Raw genomic sequence first — 26,609 nt, 5'->3', positions numbered from 1 at the left:
CAATAGGGGGGACCAAGAGAAATGCAGTGGGTGTTGTTTCCCTCTTACCAGCACACTGTGTAATTAGTTTTAACATGAAGTTTAAACTAGTTTAAAAGTTGTCTTTTTCAACTTTAGGCTGTGAAGAAAGTCTGAAAACGAAAATGTGAGTGAGTTTGGACAATCCTACTAAAACAGACGCCAACAACGTTTGGAACGACAAAATCTCGAGCCCCAAAACTCACCCTGAATTCTACCAAAACATCTGCAGCCTTTTTTACAGTAAACCTGCACGGAATAGAATTAGAAAACAAACGATCTCAGCTGACCACATTTTAATCAACAATAAAGCGAGTCATACGGCAGGCTTTCGAGCTATTTCTGAATTCCCCTGTCTGCTGCACATCTCACACACCCGCGCACATGAACCATAACCCGCTATCTGCTGTATCAAAACAGCCACTGAAACCTACATCCCCACCCCCCCTTTTTGGCCTCTGAAGTGAGCCGACCCGTTTGATGAGCACAAGATGATGCTGCCTGTGAAGGGAAGCCTGCCAATAGTGAGTGGGTTGTACCACAGATGTGACTGAAACGGGGGGAAGGAGACGTCGGAGGAGGAGGAGGAGGAGGAGCGAGGGGATTGAGTGGGTTGGACTGGGTGGATTTGTCACTTGAAGGGGAGGGAGGGGTTAAGGTGGGGTTGTGGGGGTGGTGAAATGGGCAGGGGGTTTCCTCTGATTATTCACAGACAATAATCAATGAGGGTTTTTTCATAATTGGCCTCACCTCCGATAAATCTTACGAAAAAAAATCTTTCTTTATGAGAACTGGTTGTTGATACATGTACAGTTTGTCATGTGTGGGCAGTATCACTCCAATTCCTGCCAAAGCCCTTGCTCAATAACACACCTGGTCCAAACACATGAAAGAGTGAAGACACAGACATTCGTCAGAGTGCTGACCGCTGGTTACAATATGTTTTGGGTTTGTTTTCCCCGCAGCAAGTAGGAAACTTCAGGCCTCACGCAAACACAGACATTTTCGGCCACTGCATGAGAAATGATTTGGGAATCCCCTTGTTTTTTTCTCCTTAACCCAAGCCACCCCCATTTGTTTGCTGTGACTGGTTTCTGGGTCCCGAAGGGGTCACCACCAATCCTGTCTCAGACATAACAGAGGGGGAGACTGTTTGAAAACCTTATTATTTGATGTTTGAAAGATCAGAGAGGCAGAGTACCCCAGATTTTCTTTTTGTTATACGTTAGGGTCCCGACAGGGTAGAAACACCTCCTCTGAACTCTTGAACAATGCTACCAGCAAACCCTCCTCTCCAAAGCCACCGCTGTCCCGCCCAGTCGCTGAACACACGTCCCGGTCTCTCTAATCCAAACACGCCACCATAATCCCCGGCTATCACCCAACTCATCTACCAGCCGAGGAAGAGGTGGAAACCAAACAAACGACAAGAGACAAAAGGATCACTTTCTCCTTGATCCACCAGGCAGGCTGGCAGACTCTTCTCTGAGGGAGGAGAGCAGAAAAAAGCCAAGACTTAACGTCAAAGACATGAAAGACCGCTACGGCAGACAGGAAAGATGTTGACGACTACACCTGAGCAAAAGATATAGGATCAAAGAGGAAGAAATAGTCTTAGATCAGGAAAACTACACAGACAGACGGAAAACAAATGGAATAAGAGGAAGCAACAGTCACACATAGGCAAATCTTGAAATTTGCCAAAAATTTGAATGCAAATTAGATGAATATAGAACATCTGGAAGTTGACAGGTGTCATAAAACCATCCATTTGTAAGAAAAAGAATCGCTGGCAGCTGTTATTGTTCAGCGATGTCAGGTGATGGATGGATTTCATGCTGCCTGAGGCCAAAATCTGAGGAAAGTTTCAAATGTACCAACTGTGCAACCATGACTAATTCTGCAAGATAGAGGCAGAGTTTTTCCGCATGAGGAAAGGTCTTCTTACTGAAAACTTGGTGGGTCTGACGTCCACGTTGCACGTGGCCCATTAGGCTACAAACACCCATTACGCTACTTTGGTGTTAGCTTTTATTGTGGTTACAGTTAACATACTGTAATATGTCAATGTGACTCTGCTTCCTAGATGTTTTTGCACATAAACTGGTTCAAACCTTATGGTTCTATGCCTCTAGCAACCACAGAGAATTACAGGTGTAAAATTGCAGACTCATCGTGATAGCATTCTTTAAATAACAATATGATAAACTGCCCAGTGCAAAATCCATACAATACAGGAGTCTGCAACTGATGAATGAGTTTGATATATGATGTAGACTACTTCATGTCTCCTCTCGGTGGCGCTGGCGCAGTTTATAGCAGGACAATGGTGAAGAAAGACGCCCCCCATCCACGTTCAATACATAGACTTTATGACCTTTGTTCTCTACGTTGTAGATAAATAGAGAAATCCTGCTCTTGTAACTTTTCACGTTCAAGGTTTTGTTTTCTTCAGTTAGACAGATATTGTGATGTATTTATACAAGATTAGCTTGAAGAATCGTTGCATCGTGTTGTTTACCGAGATACCCTCTGAATTACACTACCGTTCAAGTTTGGGGTCACCTATACAATTTTTTTTGTGTTTTCCATTAAAAGTCAGACTTTTATTCATCAAAAGTTGCAAAATGAATAGAAAATATCGGCGACAAGATTAGAAATAATGCTTGCTTTTGTCAAAGAACCAGCAAAACTGTTTTCAGCTGTGCTAACATCATTGCATAAGGGTTTCCAAGGGTTTTCTAATCATCCAATAGCCTTCTAACAGGATTAGCAAACACAATGTACCATTAGAACACTGGAAATGGGCCTCTATATACCTATGTACATATTCCATTAAAAACGAGGCGTTTGCAGCTAGAATAGTCGTTAACCACATTAACAATGTATAGAGTGTATTTCTGATTCATTTAATGTTATATTCATTGAAAAAAAGTGCTTTTCCTTCAAAGATAAGGACATTTCTAAGTGACCCCAAACTTTTGAACGGTAGTGTATGTTAAACCTTAGATTACGAAAGGTAAATGGAGTTAAAAGAGGTTTGTAATATTTAATATTTAAGACAAATTGTGTAAGTTGTATTATCGTTAAAATGTATAATAAATGGAATATGAGAAACGTGAACGGTTACCATCGCTGTGGTGATAAAATGAGAGTGAACGTAGACAGGCAGACAGAGTGGGGGGTGTTAATGGTGCTGTCACGGTGCTGCAGGTGAGTCTCCTGCGGGTCGTCTGTCCTGACACACTATTGTCTCCTTATCTACTTCCTCTCTCCTCCTCTGCAGACGCTGCCTGTTTAGACTGCCACCTAACCACTCTCTCTCTTGATGTGCTGTAGTGTACTGTAGACAGGACTCATATGGTAATTCTACTCTCCGTACATATATTAAAGTGCATATGGTATGTACAGTATTTCTACTATACAGTGTAAGACGTGTACAGTCCCCATGAAGTAAGAAATTCACAGCTGTTTCGCATTTTGCTGATACTGATCATTTATCCTGGTGTATCTTAAGATTTTATGGCTTTTTTTTCTGCTGCAAATTAGTAAGGGATATTTTGAAGAAACTAAAATAATTTACCGAGTTTAATAAGTACATGTTCATGTTTTGTGCATGTTGTCGGTCCAGAAAAAAAAAAAACATCTCATGATCCAATTTCTTTCATTCATCCACGTAATCAAGTGTGACAACTTTGTATTTCGATACAAGAGACAACAGACGTCGTGGTTTATTTTGTTTGCATAAGTGAATTCATGTTTGGCAGTGGAAGTTTCAAGCTTCTAGTAACAAGCCTCTTATTCAAGGTTTTGTGTTGTTTATGTGAAAAAAAAAACAAGAATAAAGATATCTGATCATTCTCAAACTCCCAATGTGATGTTTAATATTTGATTTACTGCTTGGATCATCCTCTTTTACGTAGCTTTTCTTCTTGGCTCTTCACGCTATCTGCTCATCATCCCCCCCTCCTCCTCCTCCATTTTACAACTCTTTGTTCACTTGTTCTGGCAAACACCACCATCTTACCCCCCCATCTACCCCCCAGTGGGTGCGTTATCACAGAGAGTGGATCTCTAAGATGTGTCATGTGTAAATAAAATACACCTGAGAGGAAAGGAAGTCCCTTCCTTCTTTCACTTCAGGAAGACGACAATATTTGATAAGACAGCCAAATCTGAAACACATACTGTATTTGTTGTATTGTACTGTTGGGGCTGCTGCTGGTAGTGTTTTTGCATCGATGACTGTGTAACAATAATAATGTTAGTGTGTGTGTGTGTGTGTGTGTGTGTGTGTGTGTGTGTGTGTGTGTGTGTGTGTGTGTGTGTGTGTGTGTGTGTGTGTGTGTGTGTGTGTGTGTGTGTGTGTGTGTGTGTGTGTGTGCGTGGACGAACCTTCATTGGGTATAGCAGCTGGATACATTTCTTTCAGCAAGATGCCAAGCGTGTGAACTTTGCCCTCGGGTGAAACGGGACGAAACAGTTTCTGGATGAATGGCCTGTCGCTCATCGTCTGAAAATGAATTAGAGCACAATAAATAAACAAACACGGCAAACATGCACCATACAAAGCCGAGTAAGCCAGGTTTGTTCATGGTGTATCCTGTACGGTCCTCCATCAAGTGTCGATTATACAGACAGTAAATTCGCTCAAAAAGAGCAGATGCCAACTGGCATAACCAAACATTGTGTAAAAATTAGAAGGAAAATAAAATGGTAATGACCCATTGAGCTGATGTGTGAAAAGAACCTCTGAGGAATTAAATTATGAGAGTGGGAAAGAAGACATGCTGAGGACACTCATCAGACATGCATAGTTGAAGCAATATTATCTATCTTTACCTGGAATTAATCACGGTACAGTAACTTGCACAGCCTTGAAGAAAATCCATGTCACCCCAAACCTATTTGTTTGGGAACCTCATTTTGAAGACAAACCACAACACTAGCAGGGCTTCATGGTTTACTTAACTCCACGTCAAACCACAATTTACAAAATGGGCGCCGTGCTTCACTGAAGACCTGAAACTAGTGGTTGAGATATAAACTCCACAGGAAAACTCTAAGTTATGTTTTGAATCACGATAAAATTATGTTAATTTTATTACGTCTCACATTAGATTCGATCTCCAAACAATTTTGAGTATAATCGAAATTGCCAGGGACACATTTGGCAAACCAGGTGTGAATGTTTTGACTGCAAAAACAGTAGCATATATGCTACCGTTCAGAAGTTTTATATACATTTTGTATACATTTTTTTGTGTTTTCCATTAAAAGTCACATTTTTATTCATCAAAAGAGTTGCAAAATGAATAGAAAATATAGTCAACAAACTTTTGAACGGTAGCGTAATACAGACCAACATTTCCATCTCATGCACTAAAAAGTAATCAAAAATGAATTTAAGCCAGTGTTTCTCAAACATATTAAACCAAGTTATACCAAGTACCACCTGAGAAAATATTGAGCTCTCAATGCAATCCCATTATTACCTTTAAAATAGGCAGATGTTTCTCATCATTTGCTCTCATCATTCTCCTCTTCCTCACAAATATTCCAGACAATGGTAAAGTGAAATAAGAGAATGAAAGATGGATCAAGAGATAAGGCATTAAAAAAAAAGTTTTTGCTATCTGTTTCATTTTCTACAGATTCTGGTCTACCCTGGTGTATGCAGTAGAACAGTATTTCTGATTTTCTCACAGTCCCAGACCCATGGATTTAAAGATTTTAATATTTGTACAATTCAAGGATCTGCTGGGAAAAGCAGAAAAATATCCCTGCAAATTTCGACAAAGTTATGAAGGGAAATTTTCTGAGGATGAACAAAGATCACATGAAGAAGCCACACAGTATGTCAATGAACAAGGCAGTGACTTCTGCTGGGAAGAGGATGTACAGTACACCGATGTGCAACATTTTCAACAGATGTTACAGGCTCCGCTGACATGTTTTACTGATCAGAATCCATGTGGAAGTCATTAACTTCTGCTTTAGTACGTACTTGGCAGAAAAGTCAGCTTCTACCCAGACTAAAAACTCCTCTAGCTCTCTGAGAAGTTCTCTGATGGAGAGAATAGTGGACTAAATCATACCGTTTCGTGACATTCCCCATTGTTCCCTAAAAAAAGAAATCCCCCTTTTCTGTTTCATTGCTTCAGTGGGAGGTTAGAGGTTCACAGAGATGTTGGTGAGATGTCATGGTGATGTTTGGAGAGATCTGCTCAGAGTGAAAGATGAAAGATAAAATAATTATACTTATTTCTTGTAAGTGTAAAATCATGTGATTGTATGAACCTTTTGTTTTTCATAACCCCAGAATGAGCCTTTTATACTGTGAGCCACATTAGCCCACAATGGACAAATTTAACATCTTTTGAGTTTTGATACTGAAGGCTATTGCAGTTGTCCAACACACTTAGAAGGGAAGGGTGAGATCTCCACCAATAAAAGTTGCACCATCAGGTACTTGACAGATACTAATTTTATACAATGCCACTTTTAAAATGTCTTTGTGAGGTTAGAGCAATGGCTAAAGTGTGTAAAGAACTTAAACTGATCAAGCCACAATCAAACAGCTTAACAAACAAACATCCATATGACTGGTCACCACTGATGGACTTTAAAAGCCACAGCATTCCATGGGTGAGAGGTGTGGGAAACACGGTGGGAAATTACCATCACACACCACACAAACATCTAGTAAACTACATGCAGCAGTGGTAATGAATGGACTCAAGGGTCTAAAGATGACGAGTCTTGATATTATCTACAGACAAGTACAAGTAGTGGTGAGACTCACCGGGTAAATCACGATAAGATATTGATGATACACTGATTCTGCCATGATACACATATTCCATGACAATCATACATCTCTATATTTGTCTGAAGGATACAACACGCCTCGGAGAAAGCTCAATATCTCCAGTTTACCACTGGGAGGAGAAGTAATGCTAATGAGTCAAATTGGCAAATTATATCAGTAATCAGAAAATATCAGTATTTAGCACCTATATATTGATAATGATATCTCATGAGTCAGGATGAAGATATCTTGACATATTGATATTTTGTTCTAGCTCTGAAACACTACTGTTGTGAGGATACCCGGCGGTGTTTAAATGCGAATATTGTTGGAGAGAAAATCTTTTTCCAGACGACGACAACAACACAAAATGTAAGGCAGGTAGGTGTCAGGCATCTTTTACATATACTCATGAATAGACGCTGGACTCTTACAATAACAATACGAGCCACTTATTAGCAAAAACAAGCACTTCTTATGGCTCATAATCGCTCGATTGCCCCCGTAATATTAAACTGCCGCCTGTACTATTCACGTACACACCCACATTAACAAACAAAGGGCCCAGGTTGTAAAATATCAGAATTCCCCTTTAGATGCAGCTTTGTGTAAGCGGGAGGCCTAGAACTTAACACTGTACTTGAACACCACCTGTGGCGACACAGATGGAGAACTTGACCTGCTGCTGCTCTGCCTACAAGTTGCTCAACTGTCTTCACTTTCTGAGTAGACACAGCGGTGTAAATTTGATAGTTGCAGTCTTCAGAATGTTACCAAACTGATTAGATCTGTTGGATGTGCGCGGTGTTGTAAATCCATGTTCCTGACTCCGTTTCTGGTGTGTTATTTTCAAAATGTCAATGTTTGCCAAATTAAAAATTCAGTGTTTCAAGTTACCAAGTGACCCCACGTCATCGGGGCAAGCGCCAGGCACTGGGCATCGTCCAGGAGTTGCTGTCAAGTGATAACTTATGTTTAATCAAGCACCTTACTTCTGAAGACCTCAGCTCTGTGCTTTTGTGTCTTGAACATTTAACACTTTCAACAGTACACCAGATAACTATGACAATGAAACAATTAATCTAACATTTGAAAGAATGCAAAAGTCACTTGTAAAAGTGACTTGGTTTTGTAGCATTTAATTTCAACTGGTATCTTCATAAAACTGAATCCCTTTCTAAAACTGTTGTTCAGACTGACAGGCTTTTATTGTCATTCAAAATTAAACACCAGGTAATAATGATTATTTTCATAACCGTCTCATCTGTCGAATACTTTCTCCATATGGAGCAAGGAAACCACAGAATCTTTGCATTTACAAAGCTGAAAACTCCTAGAGGCTCTTTTAAATGATCACAAAAACACAAAACAAATCCAATCAATTATCAAAATAGTTAACAGTTAATAATCGCTGCAGCCCTATATCAAGTTACAACTGGCTCATTATGTACAGAAAATAATTCAAAAAATAAATAAAATATGTAACTATGCAGTAAAAAGGTCAAATCAAATGACCTTTGCAAGTTCAGGCCCAAGGTGAAGACTTCCAAAAAGCAGAACAAACACTGGAAATAAATAATATTGCTCTGCCAGTGGAGCAGCGTCAAACAGTAGGAAAAACTCTGGCATCGGAGGGAAATGTGGCACATGCAGACACCCAACCTGAGGTGTCAAACGGAGAGTCTGACACACAATAGGATCTAATCATGGAGCTCTGAAAAGGAAACCGTCGAGGACGGGGATCGAGTAACCGAGCGGTAACTACACACCGCAGTTCCAGGCGCGAATAAGCAAGAGGAAGGTGGCGGTGGAGGCGCGAAGCCGGTGCTCGGATTACGCAGAAAGACTGAGTCACTGACAGGAAGCACGACGTTTCGTGCGGGATCATCGCAGAGAGCCAGAGGAGAGAGAGTGCGCTAAGTGACAGCGACTTCTTTGCATTTTTAAATAGCAAGCCATTAATAATTGAGCCGGTCACCATACAGAGAAGGGGCTATTGTTCTCCAGGGAGAGAAGCGTGATACTGCCCCGATGAAGACACTTTCTTTTCAGCTGGCGTGACACCTTAGCTGGCACAGTAGCACATGGCGACACAAAGAGCATGAGGTGTCATTAGGTGACAAGAGATGGCTTGCTCTCGCCGAGTGAAAAGAGCAGCGGAACTCAAGACCTTGCCTAATTGATGGAAGGGATTCAATCCTCCTAATTGATGGTAAAACAATGGACATAGGGCCAAGGGCTCGGCACTGTCAATCAACGCGAGTTTCCGAGAATCAAGAAAGGCCAGAGAAAGCATTTCAACTGAATTCTGAGGCCGTCCATTCTGAAATTAAAATTCCAACCTCTTCATTTTCTCAGATCATGAAACGCACACCTGAGGAGGAGGAGAAAATCCATCCAGGGATGCTGAATTAAACCTTAAATTATTCATCATTTGATCATTGTGCTAGTTTGGCCTGTTGTACAGTATTTCACCATTCAAACATCTCCATGTTTAAGTGCTTATTAGAAGGCTTGAGTTGGCACGTGACAAGTGTCAGCAGAAAATGAACACTGGCATCATCCACATTCTCGACTGTGTTTTTTTTACCCTTTGATTTCATACACAATTTTACCCCAAAACCCAACCAACACTCCGTCCAACTCCAGGAAAGTGACAGTTGAACTACTGTACATGGCTCTAAAGTTAAAGTCATAGTTCATCATTTCTAAAGTAGAGTTGTGTTGGGCCAACCACTCACATTCAAACCATTGATAAAAACAGTAACAGCTTGCTGGACACTTGAGTTGTTGGCCTTCTGCTGCCATGATCAGTGAGTTTGTTGTGACTTACCAAAGTCACAATAAAAGAAAAATGAAATGACTAATGGAGGCAGGAGTAGTGTAGACCAACACACGTGTTCTGTGTTTTTGTCAATAGACTCCAGTGCTGGCATGAGTTGCCTACAAAGTGAGACAAACTTAATCTTAATCTGTGAAGACACCATACACTCAAGCTCATGTAGATTGTATCTTCTTTTTTTTACCTGTTGTCCTTGGAAACAGCCATTGTTTCACTTCACTGACTCATTCTCCGACCACCTCTTTTAACACCAATTAAAAAATCCTGAACTACCCCTTTACGATAGAAAATATCTGGAATGTTCTTTGGATGAGTTTACATTCAGTCTTTGATGCAACTACCATTACCATTTAAACCACACACATGGACATCATTATCAAGTTAAACCTGGCTCTCAGTCAGTGGGATGACTTTCAGATTAACTATCAACAACACGTCACAATAATCTAGTCTAGTTAGCCTGTTAGCTTCTGTTAGCTGCGTGGCACCACTGCCCCTTGCAATTTGAATCAAGTTTCTATTTGAATTAATTACTGTAAATGTGACCCAAAGATTCTTCCCCAGCACAATAGCCGTATCACCTGTTGCCTCTGGCATGATTACACACAACTGTTTCCAGCATTCCCATGTTTTGTAATTGTCTGCGGAGTCACTGCCTCCCCCTCCTCTCAGTCAGCCATTACAAGATATCTGGAAGGCAATAAACCCGCATTCTTCGAAACAGGCTGCTTCCACAGAACCACAACACAGAGGTGGGCGGGGATGAACTGACTGCTCTTGCATCAGCGGCTTGTGAATAAGAGGTGAGTCACAGAGCGGGAACAGAGAGGTCTACCTGTCGAGCAGCAACGTAAGTGGTCTTTAAAAGGTAGGACGGTAATTTTCACTTTCCGTGGAGCGAGACAGTCAGCTCCCCTCTGGCTCTTTGAATCACAGAGTGGTGTCACCGCTGGAGCAGGAAGATGGAGCAGTCAAATGAGCTCTGTCGCCGGCCCCCGAGACAGGGGGGGCAGTGTGTCTGCTGCACTAACACACACAATAATAATCACAACCAGGGCTGAAACAATTATTAAATGAATTCATTATTTATCGATTAAGAAATTAGTCACCAAATATTTTCTGTGTTTTTTCTTTTTTTGAAGTCTACTTTTTGGTTTCTTTGCGCCATACAACAAAGAAACCATTTCAATGGAATGATTTTGGTTTGTGGACAAAACAAGACATTTGAGTACATCATCATTTGCAGGTTTGAGGAACAATGACAGTTTAAGGACCAAATGATTACTCGATTATGAAATAATAGCAACAACAACACACTAACATGGACTAGACCAAACTCAAATGATCTGGGGGCCAATGCGCATCTATTGTGGTCAAGAGGGGGCCGGCCTAGAGAACAAAAAGTGTGAAAAAAAAACAACTGTTCACAATATTGCATTATTAATAATACTATTTATGATGCAAAATGTATGTATCAATAAACACTTACTTTTTAGACATTTATTTTAAATTACATAAATAATAGTGTGGGCAAATTCGTACCAGGAGCCGTTTCGGCCACTGCCATTCGTGGCTCGGGCCCTAACAAGCATATTTATATGTAATTGAATGTTGTAAATGATACATTTAATAATGGGATAATTATGACCAATTATGACTTATTATTACTGTTATAAAAACATTGCTAACAAACATATATTATATTATATTCTATCACCTCGCTGGCAGCTGTGCCTCAGCTACACACTGTGTTTAAAAGACGATGAGGTCGTGGGCCATGTTTTCAACATGATATTAAGTGGGGGGCCGCATGTGGCCCCTGGTCCGCCAATTTGAGACCCCTGGACTAGACAGAGACTAGGACTGTATGATACAGAGAAAGAAAGAAAATGTTCAAGTCACTATTTTGCTCATTCACGCTCATCCCATTAATGGAAATTCAGCTTGATCAACTTATTCCGAGACCTTTTCATTTCACTAAGATAACATCTTGTATTGTCTCCATTGCAGTATCAACATTACTGCAGCTAACAGACTTTAATTATCAATAAATCGGTTGATTAGAGTCTTAATTAAATAGTTGTTGCAAATATGTTGTGGATATACAAGTATTATATAGACAAGCAACACATAAAATAAATGTTGTCAAATTTAATCTTACAAGATGAAGGAATGAATTATTCTGATTTATGGCAAGCCAAGAGAGGCGGTCAAGCCATTTACATCCGTCAGGATATAAGGCAGACACACACTCATACACGCACACACACATAAGCATACAAATGTGTCGTCCATGCCCATGAGGTGTGTTCGTCTCCATACGGAGCACAGGCCAGACGGAAATGAGCCCTCTGTTATTTGGACTCAGTGTTGTCATTAATTCTGTCTGCATCAAACACAGCACATGTTATTTACACTAAAGACCACAATCTGCCTTTGAAGGACGACAGTACGTGTGTGTTCGTGTGTGCGCGTGCGTGTGTGTGGGGGGGGTTTGTTCCTCTGTATTTGGCAGTGTCTCCTACTAAGTCATCCTCACTGACTTCTGAGGACCAAACAGCTTTGTTCTTTTCGGCAATTTCTGCACCGTTTCTACACTATCTGCTTGTTCGCACCGTGTTAGGTCTCGTCACAGCATCACACTGGATTTTCCTCTCCTTCGGCACCAGAGTTCCTACACAACATAATTTCCACAACTCCAGTGGTTTGACTGCAGCTCTATTCGTTGCTTTTGTATTTGTATTTTGTAGCTCTTCGATTAAAGGATTAAATGATAAATAAAAAATAAATAAAAACCTTTGAACGGTAGTGGATATGAACCACAAACAATCAGAAAGGTGGTAAACAAATCCCACAAAAATACCACTACAGGTATTTTTAAGATCATAATGAGGCGTTTCCACTCCTCTCCAGACTTCCCAGACTTTCTTCTCCGCTTGTAAATATTTAGCAGTTTGTCAGATGAAAACCACACCATCGCCAAAACCGGACCGACTTTTCAAGAATTACGCTTATTTTCTCCAGTGTGTTTGGAAATCACAGTGAGGCTGGAGCACGCTTTGATGCTCCAACTGTCACGAAAACCGACTCGGCTCATAAACGGCCGTGGAAACTCGCAAATTCAGCCATGAAAAAGGGCTCAAAACTAGGGTTTTCTTCAAGCCGCTGGCAGTTACGCGGTTTTATAGCTGCAACAAGTGCACGTCTGAGAGGGCGGATCATATTGGTCGGCCTGCATGTTTCAGTCGGCCACTTTAAAGACTTGTGTTTTATTACTGAACACAAGAATGTTTTTGTAGAAGTGTAAAATGGTTTATTTACACGCCGAAGATGTGAAAGTAAAAACAAAAACGTTTATGAGGTCTCGCTCTCTTTTTTTTTTTTTGCTATTTTGTTGGCAATGACAGACAGCGGTTTCTCCACCCTCGTTGTTGTGCAAAATGTAAATGCAGCCATATGTGGAGACCAGCAGGTCCTATTCAAAACTTTAAACTTCCAATAATAAATCATCACGGTGGGAAATTACCACCAGATATGATTACAGAGAAATGTTTGGCAGGACACTTCCTGTTCTTAACACTGTGACGTGACACAACGGAGCAAAATCTATTTTCTGTTCTGTTCACCGTTTAATTTTCTTACATTATTTCTCCTGACGTGTCTTGACAGGCCCTAAAGTTTGACTCCTCTACAGAACTCAGTGACAGTGAGGGGGCCTTTCTGCCTGTTTGTTGTGATTTGAGATCAAGGCTTAGCACGCACATTTAGACACTAGACTCAAAGCAGACTGTAAACATGTTTTTTTGTTGCAATGATCCAGATGTTTTCCAAATCTTTTATTTCCTTCACAAGGCAGGATGTGACTCTTCAGCGTCCAAGAAGATCAGGAGTCAAATTCTCTTTGTCATTCTGTGCATTTTTCCTGATCCGTTCGATACCCCGAGTAATTGTCCAATTAATTCTACACACTTTTCCAGCCTTTCCTGATCTGCGTAGGAACCTCCTAGCACTCGACTCAAAGCGTGGCACTGCTCCCCCGCTGTCTGTCTCATGGCTGCTCGCTAATGTTTTCCAGGCGGGAATCAGTCGCTTATTCATCCTCTCATATTTCTTTTTTTAATCCTCCAAAAGGGAATTTTCACCTGAGTCAGGGTAAAGCTGTAGATATTTGGCAGGAACAGCCAACATGAGGACACTTGTCTGCCTCTGCCTCCTGATGTCAAACTGAACATCCATAGTGGGGTCACAGCGTCCACAGCCATCACCATCCCCTTTAAACCAGTGAGCTCATGAGCAGTATACAACAAGTACTGTTTACCATAATCTTTCATTTAAACATTTCATGAATGTTATATGATGTCTATATCTCTCTGTTAGATAAATATTGTTTATATGTATGTGTGCTGGAACAGGCACAAGAGTTGTACCAGGATTCTAAATGTACCAGACTTCAATATGGGAATTTACCTAATTTACTTAATTTGTCTCTATGGATTGGATATAAAGACATATATGAATGTTAAACCATTTCTCTGATGTATGATGACCCTGTCTGGTGTATTGATTTGTTCCCCGTCTGTTGCATGCATAAAATAAAATACAAAACATCAAAAAAAACAAACATTGTATGACTATACTTCCGCACAGTGGCACCAGAAAAACTGGTTTGAGGGTCTATTGAGCTCTGTTAACATGATTGCTGTGACAGCCAAATATGTAGTACGTAAGTAATAAAAGAAAAATAATAACAAACAGTGACTCGGTCTCAGACACTTACTCATGATGCTTGAAGACCGGTTGTCAGTTATTGTTTTGGCTTGCAAACAAATAAAACTAAACTGGGTTATTGTTATTGTTGTGATAAGTATGTCAACAGATTCTTCACTAGAAAAGCATGAAAGGAAGACAGGCGTGTTTTTTCAGAGAGTGGTTGAATGCCTGCCCGGAGGAAGAGACTGTTTGGTGATGCTTTGAGTTCACTAACTGGGTTTTTTTTTTTTTTTTTTTTTACACACAGCTATCTGGCACCATCTACTGGGCAGATTGGGGAAACTTTCATTTTTCCTCTACCACAGTCCACAGTATCCAAATGTGAAACCATAATGCTATTGTGACAACTTCAGAGCTTGCTTTCAGACAGATATTAACAAAAGTCAATCTGAACATGTTCCAGAAGTCTTCCTGCTTGGTCCAAATTTGCATATTTGAGAACACAACTTCAGCTAATTCATTCTCTAGCCGGTGGACGAGAGTGGTTTATAGGGCTGCAACGATTATTCGATTATTAATCGATGACTTTATTTTTCAGCTTCTTAAATGTGACTTTTTTCTGGTATCTTTGCTCCATAGAACAAAGAAATCATTGAATAATTTAATACATTTGGTTTATGGACAAAAACTAAACATTTGATAACATCATCATTTGCAGGTTTGGTAAACGCGGGTCAACATTTTATGGTCCATATTTTATGGACCAAAGAAGTACAACAGATTAAACGTCGATGCATAAAATGTTGAAAAATATTGATCACTGTTTCCCAAACCATGAAAAGATGATGTACATAAATGTCTTGTTTTGCACACAAACCTTTTTCATGGTTTATTTGTTAAACAAAGCAAATAAACCGGAGAATATTCACAATAAAGAAGAGGAAACATTTATTAATTAATCTTGACCACATGTATTATTACACAATAAATATAGAATGAATCATTGCAGTGTCATATCAAAGCATTATTTGGCACATTTCACTTCTTCAAAATGATTTCTGTTTCTAACTAAACCAAACTGACTTGCAAGCTGCTGCCAAGATAAACGATTTTCCTTTTTAAGGACTGTGCATCACAGTGCAGGATGTTTCAAACCCACATGAACATTAGCTACCCGGGAAGAGATACAGAATTCTGAGGAGCAGCACGCATGACTTAAAACTCGTTATTTTGTCAAACCTGTAGACGCTGTGGTGTGAAGAGTCAAAGCCCAAGTTCAGAGCATCACATGTCTGAATTGAGTCATAAACCAAAGTCAGTTTTTTTTGTTTTTCAATGCTTTTAACAGATTTGACTGATGATATCTGATGTAGTGTGGTTCATCCAAACCACCACTGACATTATGGCCCACTCCTGTTCATTTAGAGAGGAGACTGGAGCAGATTTTCTTAATAATCTGACATAACCATGATAGCAGCCAAGCGGCAAGACTTTCTTAGAAGGACTTGGGTGTTACCTGGTATATCCTGAAGGGGATGTACCTGAAGCCTTCCTCCTCCGTGGAATATTCCATCAGCTTCCTGTTCATGGCCCAGAATTGATCAAATTTATCTGTGACAGCAGATATACACACAGTTACACTTCTGTAAAGTACATCTCAAATCTTTCAATCATGCATCAAGTAATAAAAGATAGAAAATGATTAGTGCATATGTAGGCATATTAAACACGGACACTTGAGCTGCATGAGCAGCTTCAGCTTCATCCTGGGCTGGTTTCAGACCCTCAGCTCTCATTTTCACACAGACCCTTCTCTCTTCGCTCTCTCCAAGAGCAGTGTGAAACTCCCCCCCCCCCCTCTCTGTTTCTGGTCTGTTTTTGACGTGAAAGTTTTTTGCTTTAGATAAAAGTTTCACCTCTCACTTTCAGGTGAGACCAAATTCATCTATTTTGATTATTTCAGATGTGTTGTATGTCCCCGTGGGTTCGTGCAGTTGCAGCTGAAGAGTTGTGGGTTTGAAGCTCTTGGGTGTTTTCTGCAAAACTGATCAAAACATTCTCAGTTCCACATTTACTCTGCACAAGTTCATGCATGACTTAAATATACTACAGGACTCATAGAAGTGACATTCTGAGATGAATCATCCATTTGAATGTATTAGACACTTCAACGGTCTACTTCCTAATGTCAACCTTGAGTCTATTATTGTTTTCCATCAGTCCTTGAATAATTATAATAATAAACACTGGACACGGCATGAAAACCAGGCTAAGTCACAGTTTTTTAAAGTTGGAAAAAAACACTACCACAACAGTGTCGCGTAAGCTGCTGTGTTCATTTGTAGAAAAACCTAAATTACGTCTCGTTTTAATTGGGAAACTTTCATGTCCTCAGAGGTCAAAAAGATACAGCAGTAGTAGAAGGCCAGTAAGGACACAGATAGTTTTCCTCAGAGCCGGTCTTTCGTTGCGTCGTTATAAGCATAATAAATACCAGGTGGACACCATTGTCTTCATTGTTTTGGATAGAGAATAAAATAGATCCTTTCTGTTGTAAATCAAGATGTTATCTTTCCGTAAAAACCCTGTCCCGGTGGCCAAGAGAATAACAGAGTGAAAGCAAGACTGATAGGAGACTACTACGAAGGCACAGTACACTTCTCCGACGTAATGCGTTATCCGACTGCGTAACCACGGAGACCCCGTGGTGCAGGATATGCACTGCAATTTCCAGCCCGATCAGTAGGGGTCGCTACGCAAGGTTGTTGTGCTTCTGGCTACATTGAGCAATGGCGTCTGAGAGAGAAAGACTGTTGTTGTTGTTGCAGCTGAACAACATTGAAACAGTTGCCGTTTCTCACCTGAAATAAATATTTTTCTGTCCCGGAACGCAGTTTTAAGATCATTTGAGGCGTGGAATTAGCCATTTAGAGTCTAAACATGTGGTGTGTGTATTAAGATATGACATATTTATAGTTTGGCAGAGACATTGTTGGAGGTGACCAGCTCCAACATCAATAACATCAATCATGTGCTATGGATGGCTCAACATCACTTTTTCATGTCCGATACCGATACTGATATCACAACCTTGTGTATCTACTGATACCAATATCAGTCCACTTTTTGTAAAAAAAAAAACATACACTACCATTCAAAAGTTTGGGGTCACCTATATATATTTTTTTGTGTTTGCATTAAGTCACACTTAATGCACAGTTGCAAAAAGAATTTGGCCATACATCAAAGAACCAGCAAAACTATTTTCAGCTGTGCTAACATCATTGCACAAGGGTTTTCAAGGGTTTTCTAATCATCCAATAGCCTTCTAACGCCATTAGCAAACCAATAGAACACTGGAAATGGGCCTCTATACACCTATGTAAATATTCCATTAAAAACCAGACATTTGCAGCTAGAATAGTCGTTTACCACATTAACAATGTATAGAGTGTATTTCTGATTCATTTAATGTTATATTAATTAAAAAAAAGTGTGACTCCCTCAAAAATAAGGACATTTCTAAGTGACCCCAAACTTTTGAACAGTAGTGTAACACAATAACTCTTACCATCATATCAGGTATAAACCAAAAATTTCTATTTCACCTGTAATTGAACATAGAGCCATATAAAAACAAATGTTCTATCGTTAAATTCCATGAAATCCCGCCTCCCAGCATTGACCTCCATGATCATGGACAGCTGGTAGATAAAGTTATTACCTGCTAACAATTGCAAGACAGATTATGTCAAGGTGACTGGTCCCAGGGAGCAGCTGGTGGGTAAAAGCGTTTATTGCCGTGTGGTTTGATCAACTTGACATGGAGTGACCAGCGATCTGAGGAATCTCACACTGTGGGAGTCCCTTCGGCGTGTGTGCGTGTGTGCGTGTGTGCGTGCGTGCGTGCGTGCGTGCATACATCTCATTCTTTATCACACTCATGCACAGCAGCGCACTGAAGCGTGTGGACTTGTTTGCCTCACCATTCTGCAGACCCATCCACAGCTGTTTGTGGTCTTTCTTCTGCATGTCGTTAATGACTTGGCTCTTGTGCTTGAGGGCGTCGGCCTCCTTGATGCTGGACATGAAATGAGCTTCAACCACAGAGTTGGACGAGCAGTGGAGTAGGTCCTGATCTGGAAAGTTCTGACACACACACACAAGAGCTTAATTAATTTTTTTAAGCGGCAGAAGAACTCCATAACCTGCATAACCTTTTCTTTGGAATGAGAATCCTGAGGAGATGAAGCGCACAGATTATGTGGATTCACTTTTACAAACGTGCTTTTGTTGTCTGCATCTTGCTATTACATTTGGTGTTTTGTATGTTGTGGCTTTTTCTTTCCGGTTTCTCTCATTTGAGCCGTAAATGTACTTGCTTTGTCTGTCAAAGCACTTTGTAAACTTGTGTCTTTAAATGTTCCATTTCCGTCACTTGTTTTCTGGTACTGAGACTATCAAACACTCGGCTGAATGCTTGAACCTCCTCCAGAGTTCAAAAGTACTACATGTCTGACTCTACAAATAGAAAAATTAAAGAGTTAACAGACAACTTTCATGTCACCGGGCTATCCAGGTGTTTACAATAAGTTGGTCACTGTCATAAAGACACACTAGTAGATGCTGGTACTTTTCCTCAAGAGTACCAGCGTTCCATAATAAGCAACAAATATGCAAAACTGGAAAAGAAAAGCTGTACAATTGGTTTTCGACATCATAACAACACATTTAAGCAAAATGCAAAATCCATTTCAGCTTTAATATAATAATCAGGGTTCCCACACCTTAATTGATATCAGATTCAAAGATTTTTCAAGGATTTTCCGCTCAAATTCAAGGACTGACCGTGCTGACGCAGATCAAGAAGGGAGGACAACTTGTAAGAGCCGCTTGGCCCATGACGTCCACTTTTTATTGACAGCAAGCTCTGCATCTGCTCATTTGCTCTCTCTTGCTAATCGGTACTCACTCACTGTTCTGCTTGGAATCTGACGTCAAAGGCGGCGAGAGAGACAGTGGACAGTGTCCACAACACCGCTAGTATTTATGACTGGATTTTTGTTCTGTGTAGGACTAGTCTATGTACATCAAGCAATGCAGGACATTAAACAGTAGGAGAAATGTATCTAAATATTAACTTAACTTCTTTCTTGCACATAATTCAAGCACTCTCAATGACCCATGTCATAAAATTTCAAGGGCCTTGATTCCCCCTCCCATATTCACAAACTTTCAAGGATTTCAAGGACCCGTGGTAATATTAAAAGGTTGTGTTCAGAATGAGGGAGCACAAAGTGTTAACAAAAAATATAATAGATAAAATGTGCAGTCTAACACATCAGCTTAAGTGTGCACACAGAGCTGCTCTTACCTTAAAGTGCACAGTGATGCTCCAGGGTAAGACAGTATTGAAGGCATGGAGGTCAAAAAGAACTCCAATTGGATAGTGCCTGCAACCATGAAGAACAAGGGGGAAATAATGTGAATGAAGATTAATCCGGACAGCCAGCACTGTTCTGTGTCCTATTAAACAGCCCTATGTGTAGATATCAGGTGAATGCAATTCTGTTGATTGCGTTTCTATTTTGATACTCGATACTTGAGTGTTTGTGCATATATTCTGCTTTCGTTGCTCCCTATAACAAAGAAATCATTCATAATTAATATTTGTGGAAAAACAAAAAAAAAAAGATTTGAACATTTTTCTGAACCAAACAACTAATAGATTAATCGAAGAACTCAGCAACAGATGAATCGATTATGAAAATAACTGTTGCAGCCCTAGTTGTAAATCACTTTTTCCATGAAAAAAACTTCCCAAACGTGGTGAAAAGAAAAGTTACAGCTTTTTAATAAAATCTACACGGACAACTGTTCTTCTTGTATCTCTGTTGCAATACTGACACCCTGTGGCTGAACTTTGAACATCTCGACAGACATCAGTTTGTCTGCTGAGAATGAACTGATTCATAGCAAATTGTCCTAAAACCTGCGGGCGGTGTGAACCGACTGTTGTATGTATGTGCGACTGTGGAGGACAAGTCTGCATGAAGCACTACAGCAAAAACAAGGAAGTCATGATTTAAAGTTCTAAAAATCTTAATAAATGTGGCAGGAATTAGCTGAGTTGAAGCTCTCTGTTACAGATTTCTGTAAGCCCAAACAGGAAAATAAAACCTGAAATTGCTCTATTACCATTTAAGGGGTGTTCCTTCATACTCAAACCACATCTCCCCCACGTCCTCGGCCTTCATCACTTTGAGGAAGTGTTTCCTCACTTTGTCTGTGACCAGGGTGAGGTAGCTCACTCTGGGTAAAAGCAGCTGGGAGAGCAAAGAAGAGAGAGAAGAGACAGATTATTAGCCATTTCACTGGGCGTTTGTCTGTTGATCAAATTGAAACAGAAAGTGGGTACATTTATGTATGTAAGTGGGTACATTTATGTATGTGGATGAGCATGTACACAGAGTAATGGGGCATACGTGCAGCCTCTTATCTCTGCATTTTGTAAAAGTCAGGCAACCAAATTGTCACACAATCACGCAGTGTCGTGAATTGGAATTGTATGAACTGTTTTAAACACTGAAGATTGCTGTTGAACATACTGTATTTTACATATTACATATTGTCTCAACAAAATGTCAAGCTTTGCATGAGAATAGACTGCGGGCGTCTGCCTTAACTTCGACAGGATATTTACACCCATCACAAGTGAGTCGGTTATTTTGGTACTATTCCTAATGGAAATGCAACCTAACCGTTTCCCTCAGTGGAAACACGGTTATACAGTGTTTTAACTGGTGTCATAACTTAAGCTAAGAAGTAATAAACATGGGGGCTTGTCTTCTGAGTCTAGGCTCAGGTTTTGAGGCCATGTTAAAGCACACAGTAGATCATCTTCACTCACATAGTAGGGTTCAGCTTCTCTCTCAGTCACCTCATCCTGGTTCAGAGTGAAGCAGGTGGGAATGCGGCCGAACCAAACGTCTCTCAGTACGTCCTTGTCATCCGCCATGCTGCTTCTTCTCCCGGTGGCACATAAAGAACGAGTTTTCTCAAACACTGGCACAAACTCTTCGAGGGTAAACGCCTTACTACTGTCAACAACACAGCAGAGAAAACAATGCGAGCGTTCATGAGAAACTTTCAGCAACACAAACCCACAGTGACACAGACAGTGAGCAACATGAGCTAGCACACACAGAGGAAAATTCATGTGTAGTAACGCCAGCTATGTCTCAATCGAGTCAGGAGAGGAGTTATTACTGAGTTATAGTCCGGTAACAGGCAGAGATTCAACTGCTCGTCCACCACACCGACTACACACACTCCTGTCAAACTACGTAGCAGTAAAGGGAAACTGGCGGTAGCCTAAGGGCTAAGTAGGCTAACTTAGGTGGAAATGAGCTTAAGAATTGACAGGAAAAACAAAGGTGCTTGTTTTTTTCCCACACATTGTCCTACTTGTCCGCAGACAAATGTGCCTTGTGTACGAAGAGGACACAGTGATATGAGAGGGTAAGCTTACTTTTCGTTACCGAGGTTTAGCCTGGATGGAGGGAGGCCCGGCAAGTGTCGATGTTGTCATTCCCCCGCTGTCACCGGAAAAACAGCTGAAATCCCCGGTCGCCGCTCAACAGCGGCTCCTGGCGAGATAACTTGGGAAGGTTTTTCATCCAGTTAATTTCATGTCATAGGCCCATAGGCAAATAATAAATTAATCGCTTATAGTTATAAGTGTATATGTATATCAAGATTTTACACACTGTGTATATCCCAACATATACACTTAAGATGTATAATCTATAGCATTGATTGATAACAAATATATCATGTATGTACAATGTAATGTGCTCAATTAATTTCTGGGCTCAGGAAGAAAACTATATTGGGTAATACTGGTGATACTGTGTTTTTTACTTAATTATTTCCATTATTTATTTATTTACTTGAAACACAAGCAGATCCACTTAGTAACCACTCCGGTCTACCGATGTACATTTTGGTTTTTTTCAATAAAGTTTGCTATAAAAAAAATAAAAAAAACGTTTTGCCCTCCGTACCGTATCTGATTGGTTTACTCTGACACTTCGACCCTCCCCTTGACCAATTAAGACGAAGATTGAGCGACTCTGAGCCAATCACAAACGTGAAATAAGCTACGCTCCGCCTACCAGGGGTAAGATAGGATATCGGGCACATCATCATCGGGGAGTGAGGCTGTTTATCGTTTGTTGAAGTCTTTGCATAGTGGAAAAATGGATAAAAACCTTGAGATATATAACCTGGAAATGCGCCTACACGCGCTGGAAAGTCGCATATACGGGGAAAGAAGGAATAAAAGTGGAAAAGCCGTCAAGGTTTGTTCAGAGTCCTGTTATATTTAACATTAAGTGCGATTTCGCGAGTAGCTAGTTAGCTGTTAGCCTAAAACTATAGCTTTGTCACTGGGCAATCGAACGAGTTGACGCCCTTTTTTTTATTTTAACACACATTAGCACACATTAAATGTTTGTTTAAAGTGACGTCGAGAGTTCATGTGAACTGTTCAAGGCCTTCACTTGCCGCGGATTATATGTCAGATAGGCTAGGTTAGCTGTCATTGTGAGGCCTGAGCTGTTGTTGTGTGTTGTTGCCTCAGGGATCAGGGGTCTCAAACCCCAATGAACTAAATCTTTAGTCTGGTCATGAGGGAATCACTTACGTGAAATAAAGCTCATTATTGTGAGCTTTGGGAAACGGAGATGAATAGTTTCACCATTTTGTCATTTTATGGACCAAACAGTGAATTAACCGAGTATCACAACCAGAATTGTTATTAATTGCCACCATAGAATAATCTATGGAGATATCAGATGATATGTTCCCTGTTGAGTGGTTCGTCCCATCAGTATGTCAATCATGCATTCATTTTCTACCAACCCCAGCTGATCAACAGCCAATTTAGAACATAACGTCAACCTAATCCCCAAGTTTTGCAGGTTTTGTGGGAGGAAGCCGGAGAACCCACAGAGAACCCAAAGAGGAACCCCCCACACACAGGGAGAACTTTCAAACTCCACACAGAAAGGCCCTTGGTGGAAAAGGGGGAGCTTTGTGCTGCGAGGCAACAATGCTAGCCACTGCACCACCGTTATGACCTCTGTGTGTCATATGATGAGAAAAACAATTTAAGCTTACAAAGAGGCATTGATTTGTTGAGTCTATTGCCTTCAATGGAAATGTGTCACAAATTACAGTAATTGTACCAGTTAAGTAGGAATACATTTCAGGATTATAATCATTATCGTTTAACCGATTTGTTCTTTGGTCTATAAAATGTCAGAACATGGAAAAGTTAACAAAAATGAAGTACCCCTGACTGATATTAGATCTAATCAGTTTTCTTTTGTCTCGCAGTGTTCAGATTCTATGGCCCGCATTCAAGCAGGTCTGACCAACATGGCCAACAAACGAGAACGAGTGAAGATCCTGCAAAAAAAGAGTGAGAGACGCATTGCTTTCAGTTGTTCTGTAACATTTGTATATTATAAGTGGATACTAGTTCATATTGCTTCAGATATTTGTGAGTCACATGTTAATCCACAACTTAGATTTAAATTTACTATAATTTAATTCAGGCTTGTTGAATTTTTTTGTATTATTATTGTTGATCTGTTGCAGTTGAGGACCTACTGAAATACCTGGATCCCCAGTTCACTGACCACATCGCTGTACCCGACGCCATGAAACTGGAGTTCATCCTTGCTGGTAAAGAATAAGTAGAAATCTGTTGTAGTTGGATGCAATTGACCTCTTCAAATAGTAGAGTTGTTTTTTTTGTCTTGTATTTTGTAGAGCAGGCACCTTAGCACATAAATACTAAATTCTGTATAGTAGAAATCGAAAAACTCACTGTGGTGTGTTTGTGTACACAGAGGAAGAGTGTTTGCTTTCCCAGGCTGCTTTGCTGGAGCAGGTTAGCACCCTGCAACCACTGTTAGACAGTACCTACATTAGAGGTGAGTTTCACTCAACAGGACACCATGCGGTCATTTATAACCAAACTTGGTCCTGGTTCAAAAAGCTGATTCTCCCATTCATGTCGACCTTTATTTGAAAGATCTAATATCATAGGAGCATCCTCTACACAAATCTCACGAGACTGTCATGACCATGTGATATTTCACCATGAGCTGATTTGTTTGTTACATTGCCATCTGTAATGAAGAGCCAGACATACTTCCACAAATACTTCCACATGCTGCTGTTCATTTGCTTTCTCAGCGTGGTTGTAAAAAGTTACTCCGTATGATAAAATTACTGATGCACCAGGTCAGAGACATCCAAGTTGTATAGTTTTCAGCATTAGAGCTGTTAGAATGTCATAACCGAGGAAAACTGCGATTGAAATGTAAGTATCTCAAGTCAGAATCTAATCAGAATATTCGCAACTTCTTACACATCTTTTAAAACAAAATATTCCTGGATGTTCGACCCATGCAATTTTTGTACCAATGAATAACATGACTCTGTTATCACTCAACACATTCAGCTATTACTCAATATCATTTATTGTCACTACTACAGTGTATGAACAGTGGTGTGAACTGTACTGTTGTGTACTGTATGGTGTTTCCATCATTATTAGACATGTCTGCTGTGTATCTTTTGTTTCCAGATGTACCAGAACACGCCACCAAGTTGCAGCGTCTGTCACAGCTTCACATCAAACAACAGGTAAACCATCGTCCAACTCTGTCTCGCTCTTGTTCTCTCTTTTATTTTACCTGTTGACTCATCTGTTTTTCGAATCTTTTTCACAGGACCAAACAGAAGTTCAGTCCCAGGAAGTGAAGAAGCTTTTTGAGGAATACAACAAAATGGTACAATTTTGTTTTTACATGATAATCCTGTTCATTGAGAGAAAAGTGACGACCATATTGTTAAAGAGCTGTACGAATACATCTTCATCCTGTAAATACAGTATGTTAACATCTAAAACTGCACCCACTGACTACTGAAATCTTATTGGCAGATGTTCCTGTTGTCCAAGCAGTTCACCCAATGGGACGAGACCCTAAGGCAGATGGAGGAGACCAAAGGCATCCGACCTGTGGAGTAGTTTCACTCAACACACACAAACACACTTGAGATGAAGATGTTGGCAGTGATGAAGTCTGCACAGTGACGGGAGCTTTTTTAGACCAGTGTTTCTACCATAACTGGTCAGACCAAGATGAGACAAAAGGAGTCTGATTAGATTACCAGCCACATTGTTTAAATCTGACGAATCAAATTGACGGTTCACATTCTTAACTGTGTTAAAAAGTGGCTTGCATCTAAGCGCAGTCAGGCGTTTAAATGAGTCATCAACAACAACAGAAAACATGAGGTGCAAGATAAGTTTGACCTTTATTGCTCCCCCATACGGTGAATTTAGAAAAGGAGCTACAGGGAAAAGGCCACATCATTCTGATTTGACCATTCTCATTCATGTCGCACAGCTGCATTTCAGATATTTATCGGATTTTACTGCAAACGGAGAGCCGAGACACGGCTCTGACTGTGGCGATCAGATTTCTGTGTCCACACAGATCTGAGTAATTCAGGTCTTAATCATCAGATGAGTCATGTCAGCCTGGTAATCTGAAGGTAGTCTTAGTTTTGGTTCGACGTGCTTTACTGTCATGACCAGGACCCCTCATGTATTGTATATTGGGCCTTTTTTTTTTTTTTTTTAAGTATGCACAGTGTGAACTGCACCCAGCACTTGTTCAGTTTGGCTTTTTTTGTCCTGCAGCAACGTGAGAGTGGCTAAGAAGCTGCTCAACAGCCAGAGAAGACAAACATGCAGACATCAGAACTATCTGTGCACTATTCCAAACAACGCAAGTTTGCAGAGACACAAACATAAGTGGTCCTGTAACAAGTAGTAGTTACACAATGATAAAGGAACTTGGTCTTGGTGTCACGTTTGGCTCAGAAAGCTCACAGATGCTGCTGTTATTTATTTTCAGACACTTTTTTAAAATATTTGTATATTGACTTAAGTAATTAATTCCAAGAGCTCTTCACATACAGAATATGGAACATGTAACACATTTACTATGACTGCAGTGGATACAATAAATATTATTTGACTTGTTTCTTGGATTATTCTTTTGTGTGATGCCTGTTACTTACAATGAAATCTAGATATTTGGTTGTGAGGTGCGATATTAGACATGTACAATTATGTATACT

General features: G+C 40.3%; 2 protein-coding genes across 4 annotated transcripts in view; one reads left to right on the top strand and one right to left on the bottom strand.

Annotated features, from left to right (window-relative positions):
* Positions 1-21,977, bottom strand: part of atg5 (ATG5 autophagy related 5 homolog) — a 33,793-nt gene extending 11,816 nt beyond the window's left edge. Inside the window, exons 1-7 of one of the 3 annotated variants that reach the window (XM_083893537.1) lie at positions 21,913-21,977; positions 21,292-21,481; positions 20,580-20,707; positions 19,756-19,834; positions 18,368-18,530; positions 15,898-15,992; positions 4,414-4,531 (exon numbers count right to left, since the gene is read on the bottom strand). In XM_083893537.1, coding sequence (XP_083749663.1) covers positions 4,414-4,531; positions 15,898-15,992; positions 18,368-18,530; positions 19,756-19,834; positions 20,580-20,707; positions 21,292-21,399 — 691 coding nt within the window. In that variant the 5' untranslated portion in view covers positions 21,400-21,481; positions 21,913-21,977. Of the gene's footprint in view, positions 1-4,413; positions 4,532-15,897; positions 15,993-18,367; positions 18,531-19,755; positions 19,835-20,579; positions 20,708-21,291; positions 21,482-21,650; positions 21,719-21,912 lie in introns of those variants that run through there. The other 2 variants (XM_083893539.1, XM_083893538.1) reach the window with 2 other exon arrangements.
* A 618-nt stretch (positions 21,978-22,595) lies between these two features.
* dctn3 (dynactin 3 (p22)) lies at positions 22,596-26,449 on the top strand. The gene is made up of 7 exons (XM_083889860.1): positions 22,596-22,744; positions 23,784-23,868; positions 24,048-24,134; positions 24,302-24,385; positions 25,045-25,103; positions 25,190-25,249; positions 25,402-26,449. Exons 1-7 carry the CDS (start codon positions 22,643-22,645, stop codon positions 25,486-25,488), a joined length of 564 nt encoding a protein of 187 aa, XP_083745986.1. The 5' UTR covers positions 22,596-22,642; the 3' UTR covers positions 25,489-26,449.
* The last annotated feature ends 160 nt before the right edge of the window (positions 26,450-26,609 follow it).

Source organism: Microchirus variegatus (assembly GCF_963457635.1).
Source record: "Microchirus variegatus genome assembly, chromosome: 1".
Taxonomy (NCBI): domain Eukaryota; kingdom Metazoa; phylum Chordata; class Actinopteri; order Pleuronectiformes; family Soleidae; genus Microchirus; species Microchirus variegatus.
This window is presented reverse-complemented; position numbering and strand designations above follow the sequence as displayed.